The sequence below is a fragment of the Hibiscus syriacus genome, unplaced genomic scaffold, assembly GCF_006381635.1.
Source record: "Hibiscus syriacus cultivar Baekdansim isolate YM2019G1 unplaced genomic scaffold, ASM638163v2 tig00000477_pilon, whole genome shotgun sequence".
Classification (NCBI taxonomy): domain Eukaryota; kingdom Viridiplantae; phylum Streptophyta; class Magnoliopsida; order Malvales; family Malvaceae; genus Hibiscus; species Hibiscus syriacus.
In genome coordinates this window covers 2,816,213-2,827,433 of record NW_024061790.1, presented here as the reverse complement: position 1 = coordinate 2,827,433, position 11,221 = coordinate 2,816,213, and the positions used below count along the sequence as shown (strand labels likewise).

Sequence of the window (11,221 nt, the reverse complement as noted above, 5' to 3'; positions counted from 1 at the left end):
CATACTCAGTGTTAAATATATTTTGTTAGATCCGATCGTAAATATCTTTAAGGCAATATTACTTCGTGAGGGGAACCCATGGAAACACGCCATAACTGACTATGAGTGTGTTTTCGAGAATTGCATGTGCTAAATGATATTTCTTTTTGCATACGAATATTTTTAGTGTACAAAATATATGTTTTTATTTTTTTTAAAAATATGGTAATAATCTTTTGTATGAATAACCCATAAAATAATGTCTTAACTAACAAGGAGTGTGTTTTTGAAGATTGTCCGTTCGAAATAATACCCTTTTCGAGATTTTTTTCTAATAGGATCATAATTTAAATGTATATTCAAATTTGTAAATTTTCAATATTTAGATGACGTATAATCGCTTAGGTACCGATTTTAGGTGTTGTGTGGGTGTTTATCATTCCCCACACGTAATCGACTCCCGAACCCTTTTCAAAAAGAATTTCTAGTATCTTTTTTAAAATTTTTTTCTCTAAACTTTTCAGTTTGATTCTATGAAACTCTCAACTAACCAAATGGTGAGAGGAGAACAAACAAAAACAACTGAAATTGAAGAATGAAAGCATTTCTTTTATTCGGTGGAGAGCCTTCCTAACCCTCATTTTTTTATGAATCTTTTTAATATATTTTCTTTTATTTAATTCTTATAATTTATGAAGAAAAAATACATTTGCTATATAATGAACTAATGAATGGATGATTCATCTATTCTACGGTATATTTAACATGAAAAGGTTTAAATATTTTGTTTAATTTTAATCATTTGCTTCTAATTCTCATAAATACTTATTAGTTCAATTTAGTCCTTTATCAATTTAATAATTATTTATAATTGAATTATTTATTTAATGAAAACTTATAGGGATAGGATCCTATTATAAAATGTAAAACTCTTTTAGTTTTACACATATTTAGGACTGTTAGATGAGTGAAAATAGATGGTTGAAATTAACAGTGATAAATTAAAAGATATTCACTCGAAAAAAGAAGAAGAAAACGAGTCAATCTCAACCATTTATTTATACTCATCCAACGATTCTAAATCTATGTAAAACTAAAGAGTTTTACGTTGTGTAAATGAATCCTAACCCAAACTTATAATAGCCAAACGAATGAAATATTAGTATTAATGAAATTTTGATACAAATTTATTTTTGGACTTTCAATTATTGATTTCGGATAATTTTCCGCGTATCGTCAATGGTGGAACATATTGGGGGCATGTGGGGGCCATGGCCCCCACAAAATTTGAATATTTTAATTTAAGACCCTTACAATTTTTAAAAATATTAATTTGGCCCCCATAAATTTTATATAAATTCACATTAAGCTTTAATTTCCTGATTGTTCTTAATTAAACTCCTACCATAATTTTTAAAAATTCATTATGCCTCTCAAATTTTAAAAAAGAAAAAATAATTAGACCCCGGATTTTTTAAAAGATGTAAACTAAACACTTCAAAACTTTTAAAAAATTTAATTCTAAATTCTAAATTTTTTAAAATTTTAAATTGACCCCTTTAAACTCTATCACTAAGTTTCGCCACTGAGTATCAAATTTAGTGGTGCTATAGAAAGAATGAAGAAGGCAAACATAACTCAATAGTTGTTTCCAACTTTTTGATTGTTCAAAGCTCCCATATACGAAAATACAAAGCTTAGATTACAAACTTAACAGAAAATTAAAAGGATTTTTTTTTTCTGCAAACTTCCCTATATGTAAAAACTTGAAGACAATACATAAGGAGGCTATGACTGCATTGCATCAGAAGAAGCAAATATTATGTGAAATGGCTACACCAAGCAAATTATAAACTTAAAAACATGGCGGCGCGTGCATGCAATGGCCGAGTACCGGAGATGGTAAGATTTCAGTGGCCACCCATTCCCGGCGAAAGGGATACTTGTTTTGGTGGGTTGGGCAACGCCAGTATTGCCAACATAGCACTCACAGCCGCCGCTATTGACCCCAACACAAACGCTGGCAAGTTGCCTCCCCCGAATGCATCGTCCAACGGCCCACTAACCACCGATACAAACATCTGCAATTTCATACATGCAAATTAATTCAATTTTCGAGTTCAAGTGTTCTTAATTATGCATTCAAATTTATACATTGAGAGAGATGTTTTTCACCTGTGGGATAACTATAGACATGTTTAGCACCCCTAGAGAAAGACCTGCCACGTTCACAAAATTTCATTGAATCAGTGGATGTACATATATATGCATATGCAATTATGCATGCATGTACGTACGTATATATGTATAAAGTTAATACTAATACTTTACCTTGGCCACCGCCAGAAGAAGAGCAATAGATGGAGGCCAGAGCGAATGGAATACTGTATGTTACCTACATAAAAAGACAAGAGTTGTCGTTATTGCTAAAGACTTTTCAACATAGAAAAATAGTTCAATTATTTATAGGATAAATTACAAATTTCATCACTAAACGTTACTCTCTCTTCTATTTTGTTCACTAAACTTTTAAAAATTTTAATTTCCTTACTGAATTTAATACATTGTGTTTTTTTTTGTTACTCAGTTAAATAGTTAAAAGCGTTAAAATGATGTCCTTTTAAAAAAAAATCACCAAAACAACGTCATTTTGCATCTATTTAACATCCTATTTATAATGTTGCTAGTGAGAAAATGGTTGACTGACCCAAAAAAATCTAATTTATTAAGTTCATTGAAGAAATTGAAAAGATTTAATGTATAATGAATGAAATAGGAGAGAGTGTAAAGTTTATTTACCAAATTTATAATTTACTCTTACTTATATCAAGTGTATTTTTTGAGGTCTCGAGTTCGACATAGAAAAATCATTTATGCAATTTCCGATTTATTTGACCAATCAAGTGAAAATAACATATCAATATACCGCATTTTCTAAGCCACAAGGGTCAACCCTCGTGGATTCAATTACATATGTCATTGTAATCATCCGTCAACTAGTAGGATGCTTCATTTTCTCAAGTCATGTGAAATTAAAACCATATCTAAAAGAGTAAAACAACTGTTTATAAACACGACACGGCTCAAGAAAACGAGACCTACCAGTGTATTAATAGAGGGTATCAGATACTTAATTGACCGTGTATGGACTTATATCATACAATAATGCATTAACATAGAGCAGTTATGGTTAGAAACAAAAGAGATGATTGGACTAACCGCAAGTGGAATGCCCAAAATTCCGAATACAGCCAACGCAGACCCTTGAACATTAGCTGGAGGATGGGAGAGTTCGGGCCCAGCATGTTGTCGCCATGCCTCGGCGACCTTCGTGATCAGCACCGTTGACGCCAAGCACGCACACAAGATGAAATTGACGATCGCCCACACGTTCTTAACGCCGCCGATCAACCGCCCCACCGGCTCCAGAACGAGCGAGGTCAACCCCAAGACGATCGAGTTTATCATCAACCCTAATGCGCCGGCCCGAACACCTTTGCCGTAGATGTCGACTTCATGTGCGTTGCCTTTCACTTTACCTCCGTATACCTCTGTCCCCATCCAGTCAGTGTCGAACAACAAGAATGGGAACCATGCTATCCAGTTAAGGCAAGTCACGAGCAGCAATATCCACATTGGCTTCTTCAGGCTCTTGAAAGCCGAAATGATCTCGCCCACGAAGGGCGAGATCTGTTTCGTCTCGTCCTCGTCGACTTGCTTCGTGAACGGAGATTCCTTCACGGTCGTAACGGCGGTTACCGTGACTAGAATGAGGATTACGATATCGATTGTGAAGCAAGATTTGAGGTTAGCACAGTATTTATCGCACGCTGTTGTTTTCGTGAAAGGGAAGATCTTGTAAAGGTGGGAGTAAGAACCTGCTGCGTATCCCAACACGTTGCCGACCGCCATGAAAAACGAGAACCACCCGTTGGCTGTTCTCATTTTTTTGTGGTCGTTAGCCGATAAGTCGGCGAGCATAGCTCGGCATGGACCTTGCAACATGTTGTTAGCGACGTCAAGGATCCAAAACCCGACGACGAATATAGCGACGGCTCTCGGTTTAGTCGGTTTCTCCAAGGAATCGCCTGCATGGTGACCTATGTCTTTGGCGAAACCGATGAGGAAAACGGCGATGGAGACCGAGGCGGCTCCAACGACGATAAAGGGTCGGCGTCGACCGAACCGAGAGGTACAACGGTCACTGTTGTATCCCACGATGGGTTGAACGAGAAGACCGGAGATAGGACCGCATAGCCATATGAAAGCAGCCCATGTATGGGGGACACCGAGGGTCTGGACGTATGGGGTTAAAAGAGACAACTGCAGAGCCCACCCGAACTGGATGCCGGCTGCAATAGAGGCGACGGTGATGATTTTCCTAATCGAGCTTGGAGCTGGCTGGTTGATAACTCCGTTTTCCATTGTGACTGCCAATGTTTTTTTTTATCTGCAGAACTGGATTGCTTTGTGTTAATAATATAATATATAAATAAGCTCAAAAATTCTTTTGAATTGACCGAAGAATTGTATTTAGGGTAAATTACGTTTTTAGTATATAAATTAGTAGTTTTAGTCTGTTTTAGCATCTAAACTTTCAATTTTCTTAAAATCATATCTAACGTTTAATTTTTATATCATTTTAGTATTATATCGTTAAAAAATTAATGCATTTAGTACCTAAACTATCAGTTTTAGTCTGTTTTAATACTTAAACCTTCATTATTTTCAAACTTAAGTATGGTTTAGGTACACTAAATGTGTTTAGGTACCTAAACTTTCAATTTTTTCAACACTTTAGTTTTTGTACTAAAAAAAACAAAAACTAAACTTCAGATATGATTTTAAAAAAAATTAAAAGTTTAGGTACTAAAACGGATCAAAATTGATAATTTAGATATTAAATGCATAATTTACCCTTGTATTTATTATATTAATTATTATTTTAATATAATTTAAATTATTAAATTTTAAGAAGTAAAATTCATGTGGATAAAATGGAACACTTTCCATGCGTGTGAAAAAAGTTAGAATAGTAAAAGATTACATGTTTGAATTCCCAATCGTAATGATTCCCTATATCTTTTAATTATTCTTGGACACGTCAACCTTATGCTAAAGTTCCATATTCATCTCCTGTTATTAACTTAATATATATATTGATTTAGTTAATATTATTATTCATACAATATATAATAATATATAAAATAAATATATCTATACATCTATTTTTAAAAATTTATAAATAAACAATATATATATATATATCGTATAAATTATTAAAAAATCAATTATGTAAATGTCTATGTAGGATTAAGTACATAACTATTTCTTAATACACCTTCTAAGTGTATATATTATACATTAAAAACTAGGATAAACCACACATTTAATACATAAACTATCAGTTTTGATTTATTTTAATACCTAAACTTTTAATTTTTTAAAACCATACATAAAGTTTAGTTTTTGTTTCATTTTAATACCCGTCGTTAAGTTTTAAAAAAAATGAAAATATAGGTACCAAAACACGTTTAGTATTTAAATCATACTTAAGTTTTTTTTTGTTGTTGAAAATTTAGGTATTAAAACGGAACAAAACTGATAGTTTATGTACTAAACACGTTAAGTTTTTAATGACATGTATAAAATGAAACAAAAAGTAAACATTTGGTATGTTTTAGGAAAAAATTGAAAGATTAGGTACTAAAACGGATTAAAATTGATAGTTTATGTATTAAATTCGTGATTTACCCTAAAACTATATTTATATAATCTTTGAAACATTTATTCATCTGTCTGCCTTCAAATACTATGATATTTAATTAAAAAATTAAATTTGATTTAATTTCTTTAGAATTTTATTAATATAAAAATTTAATAATATAAAAATATATGTATGTATGGAATTATTGGGTTGGAGCTTGGCTTTGAGTGCAACCACCCACACCTTATCAAACTCAATTCATTGCCTCGTCTGATTTGAAAATAGACAAAACAAATCTTTTAATAAATTAATTTGTTAGTGAGGAGATATTATAGCTTGTAATAAATTAATTTAAAAAATACACAAACATGTCACACTTATATTTGTATAGATTAATAATAATAATTGTGTAAAAGGGTTAGGGGAGCAACAAGGATGAAGTAAAAGATTAGGCCCAATACCAGGAATGGATTGTGGGATGGATGAGATCGTATTTTTTTATGAAAATTTTAAATTATCAAATATTTTAATTTTTTAAAATATTTTTTTATTAAAAATATATTTTATTCCCTTAAATTTTATAAATTTATCATCTTTAAAATTTTAGAAATTCATTTTTCTTAACATGAAATCTTGCGTACGTCTCTATCCAAAACACTAAGTCAACTAGACATATAATAATATAAACACTCTTTTATTTCCCCTCAATAAAATACGTAACCTTTTATTTAAAAAGTTACTCTTTTATATTAAAAATCAAAAAGTAAAGTAAAATAGTCAAAATTACATTACCTTACTCCTCCTAATATGAGATCATCACCAAATGGAAACAACTATATGTAGGGATGGCAATGGGTCGGGTCGGGTTGGGTTTTTGGGCCACCCGACCCGACCCGAGAAGAAAGGGTTTTTCACCCGTGACCCGACCCGACCCGACGAAATTAAGGTTTCACCCGACCCGACCCGACCCGAATATATGACTTAGAAACCCGACCCGATTCGACCCGAAATAATAATAATAAAAATTTTATTCAATGAAAACAGTGACTTAATTGAAAAAAAATATATATGGAGGGACATTATTGTAATTATCCCTAAATATATAGGATAAAATTATATATATTTTTCGGGTCGGGTCGGGTCGGTTTTTTTTCACCCTAAACCCGACCCGAACCCGAAATTTTTTTAAAAAAATCCCACCCGATCAGGTCGGGTCGGGTCGGAACCCGTCGGATTCGGGTTGAGTTGCCATCCCTAACTATATGACATATCACCAAAGGTTAATTCCTTTTTCGTTTTTATGACAAATAACTATAGAGATAAATAACATTTTGAAATAGATTAAATTATTAATATTTTTTAAAAAATTGAATCTATTAAATATTTAAATTTAAATTTTGTAGAAATAATATTTAATTTAATTAATATTTAAAATTAAAATAACCTAAAATATTATTAACCCAAAATTTTAATGAATATTCAAACATTAATATCAAAACCCTTTCTTTTCTTTCTTTTTTTCTCCACTTAGCCATGATCTGAAAGGAAGAAAGCATATACATGAAACCAATACTAAAACAATAGTTTCCTCCCCCTCTCTCTCACACACTCACACATGTATGATTGTGCGTATATGGATGTATGTAGGGACGGATGTAGAATTTTATGTTAGAATACGCGAACTTATAAAATTTTAAGTATAAGAGAACTTATAAAATTTTAGGAGGAGAAAAACACAATTTCAATAGAGAATACAAAGAAAATACTTAAAATATATTGAATTTGGAAATTTTTATGGGACGACTACCTCCATCCGCCCCCTCTAGGTCCATCCTTGGTTAGAGGTACTAATTTAAGAAGTTATATTAAAAATTTTAAGGGATGTGAACTTAGATAATTAATAGAAAATACAAGGGAATGTAAAATTTCTAGGCAGTGTGACCGTACCACCTCGATCCATCTCCGATGTATGTACGTATGTATATATATATATATTAAAAAAACTTACCGGTTTTTCTCTGTGAGAGCTAAATTCTGGCTGAATATCGACCACTTCTCTTTCTTCGAAGCTTGATTTGCTGAGGTTTTATGAGGCAGAGGAGGGGGAAGAAAAACTAAGAGTTGAGAACAGAGTTTGGGTTGCAGTGAAAGAAAGAATCAGTATATCTATTTATATAGGGCTTGGTTTCATTGTAAATATAATAAAGAAATGCTATGGGGACTGTGAAATGGATAGTTCAATCATACAAGCTGACTTTACATTATAATGTATAAATATTGTTTGGCTGCAAAGAAAAAAAAATATGCTTATTAGCATAGATATTATTATTTTAGTATGCATCATATTATTAAAGCAATGAAATTCTTCTGGTAGGAGATTCTTTCTCTTTTTCCTTTATGTTTTCATAAAGAAGAATATTTACACAACTCATGTAGCAGAAAAGGGACTCACTTGTCTTACAAGTGAAACATATATAACGATAATGATAAAAAGGACATATTTATGGTAAATTATGTGTTTAGTACCTAAATTATCAGTTTTTATCTGTTTTAGTACCTAAATTTTTTAACGTTTAATTTTTGTTTCGTTTTAGTATCTTGTAGTTAAAAACCTTAACGGGTGATTTGCACCTAACACCTTTTCTATGGGTAAATTGCATGATTCATCATTCAATTATCTTCCCACTCCTATTTTGGTCACCAAAAATTTACTTTTTAATTTAATTACTTAACTTTCAAATTACTCCTAATTTAATCACTCTAACTTTCAAATTTATTTTTTTATTTTTAATTATATATTTATAAATAAGAATAAATAATTTCATGTCAAAAAAATATTAATAAAATAATTTAGAGTGATTAAAATAGGAGCAATTTGTAAGTTGAGTAGTTAAATTAAAATTTTTAAAACTTTAGTACCAAAATAGGAGTGAGAAGTTAGTTGAATGATATAATTTACCCATAAAATGTAGTGTCGTTAAGTTTTTAGCAGCGAGCTACAGAAATAAAAAGAAACTAGACATTAAGTATGATTTTGAAAAAAATGAAAGTTTAGATACTAAAATAGATCAAAACTGATAATTTAGGTACTAAACATATAATTTACTCTATATATAACGATTTTGTATATGAGTTTTTGTTGTTAAATGATATCTTATGGAGTTCAGTAGTTACATGAATAAATTGAAATAAATCTCTAAAATTTAAAGGCAATAAACATCTTTCCGATCGGACCATTTAATTAGGGGTGTAAAATTTTGACTCAATGAAAATTTTATTTTTTAAAATTTAGGGATATATAAGTTGAGTTAAGATAAATTTTTAGTTTAAATTTTGAATTTAAGTGAGTTTAATTTTATAAAATTTGAATAACAAAAAATTGAAAATTCAAATGACGTGGTTTTAGTATGTAGCTAAGTGACATAATTTTTTTTAATGATCCGGTCCATAATTGTCTTTTCTCATTTGAAATTTATATTTTACAAAATCTGTACCACATGCTTCTCAATCACTATGGAATATTTATATAACTTCAATTTTGTTTTTTTGGTCCTTCTTCCTTTTTTTAATCCCTCAACCTTTTATTTTATTCCAATGGTCCTTTGACTACAACTCTGTGTAAATTTTTCCTTCCCATCAATGTCAATACTTTATCCTCAAAACATCTTCTTTAAAAATAATATTATATTTATATTAGATAATTTTTTTGGAATTAAATTTATTAAATAATATTATAAATCTTACTTTTCCATGTGACAAAAATACGAAAACAAATATATGTACATAGTATATAGTTAGAGAGTGACATTTAAACTTAAATCAATCAATACTATAATATTATAAATAATTACATTCAAATTTAAACAAAAACTTGGACAAATATATCTGAGTCAACTCGAATTGAACTTTATAAACTCAACTCTAAAAGATTAAATAAAATTTAAATGATAAAATGATACTCGTAAAGTATACTAACTTTATTTTCTTCCTCTCGATTAGATCGAATACTCGGCCCACAACTAATTACCTTAGCCAATAAGATTTGAAAGACGAAGGGAGAGGCAAAGGATAAAGATCCTACAGATTGCTTGGTTGTAATTGTTTTGTTTTTCAGCTGTTTTTGTCCCGTGCTATCATTTTTATTCTGTTCTTGTAATTTTCCATTTATTGCAATAGAATTGGCTTCTAGCTTTCACAAGGGAAACTTTGGGTCCATAATGCAACAACAATAATAAGGATAAAGAATAAGGAATATTTGTTCACGGCATTCAATTTTCATTTATCTTTTAATTATGTCAGGGATTTGGGTAATAAATGAAAGACAATGTCCCAAAGAGTTATTTTTTACTTTCATTGTCTGTCTCTGTATGTTATGCCTTTCTTAGTGTGAAAGAGAAGGAATCTTGGTTTTCTTTTTCAGTTGCATTACCCCCTATTTTACTCATATATTCGCAGTTGAGTGCCGGATACAGATTTTCATCCCATTATGCCCACATATTTATGTATTCCGGATAGAGATGACAAATGACCGGGTTGGGTTTGGTCAACTCGATCTTATCCGAAAAATATATATTATATATTTGAACTTAATCCAAAAAACATATACTCTTGACTCGAACCCGATCCCAGGAGTATATTTCCTCTATCCGAACTCGATTCAACTAGAATTTTTGGAGTTTAAACTCGATCTGACCCGACACGACATAAAATAAGGACATAATTAAAAAAAACTATATAAAGAGCGGACATTATAGCTGTCGGAATGATCCTTAAGCTTTTTGGGGATATTTCGGGGAGCAATCCAACTTAATCTTGGAAAAGGTTGGGTTTTAAAATAAATACATAAATAAACAAATTAGGAGTCGCCATCGAGCTTTGAGTTAGGTAGGTCTAATACCTAAAAATGTACCAGAAATTAGTTTTGAAAAAGGGTCTGTAAATCGATTATGCGTGGGAAGGATTAGCACCCCAACAACACCCGAAATCGATACTTGAGCGATTATACATTTAAATTATGATCATTTTTAGAAAAATATAAGGGGTATTATTTTGCACGAACAATTCTTAAAAATGCACACCTTGTCAGTTAAGGCGTGTTTCTATAAATTACTCATGTAAAATAATATTTGAAAAAATTACAACTAGCGGGAAATTAACAAATATGTAAATGATGGATCAAAATAAAAAAAAGATATTGACTTAAGGTATTAAACTATACAACCAACAAGAAATCAAGGCAACCATTGCAAATATTTTACAAACTAGGCACTGCGCGCAATCATAAATATACCAACTTCCATCATTCAGGACCAAAATGGACATTATAAAAGCAAGGCACTCAAATTAAAATATTCCTAAAAATAAGATAACAAACAAAATAGGACTAAATAATAAAACTAGAAATTTAATGTCTCAAAAACAAATTAAATAAATAGCACAACACATAATGTAAAAATCACATATTACAAACACTAAAAATGTAATAAACCCATATATTTAGGATCGAAATGTAAATATCCAATATTACAAGCTGGA

At 30.7% G+C, this 11,221-nt stretch overlaps 1 protein-coding gene across 2 annotated transcripts; it reads right to left on the bottom strand.

Annotated features, from left to right (window-relative positions):
- Window positions 1-1,619: 1,619 nt before the first annotated feature.
- On the bottom strand, window positions 1,620-7,829 carry LOC120206908 (sucrose transport protein SUC2-like). Of its 2 annotated transcripts, none has more exons than XM_039206475.1 (5): window positions 7,695-7,829; window positions 3,199-4,437; window positions 2,311-2,374; window positions 2,155-2,198; window positions 1,620-2,060 (listed from the first exon to the last, which is right to left on the bottom strand). In XM_039206475.1, exons 2-5 carry the CDS (start codon window positions 4,402-4,404, stop codon window positions 1,890-1,892), a joined length of 1,485 nt encoding a protein of 494 aa, XP_039062406.1. In that variant the 5' UTR covers window positions 4,405-4,437; window positions 7,695-7,829; the 3' UTR covers window positions 1,620-1,889. The 2 variants fall into 2 exon arrangements, with proteins under 2 accessions (XP_039062406.1, XP_039062413.1); XM_039206482.1 differs by lacking the exon at window positions 7,695-7,829 and adding an exon at window positions 4,665-4,681 and having other exon boundaries at window positions 3,199-4,422.
- Window positions 7,830-11,221: the final 3,392 nt, after the last annotated feature.

Coding starts and splice junctions, on each gene's coding strand:
- LOC120206908 (XM_039206475.1), bottom strand. CDS start 4,404: ATGGAAAACGGAGTTATCAACCAGCCAGCTCCAAGCTCGATTAGGAAA. Junction 2,375..3,198: donor TTTTGGGCATTCCACTTGCG/GTTAGTCCAATC, acceptor CTTTTTATGTAG/GTAACATACAGTATTCCATT. Junction 2,199..2,310: donor TTCTTCTGGCGGTGGCCAAG/GTAAAGTATTAG, acceptor TGAACGTGGCAG/GTCTTTCTCTAGGGGTGCTA.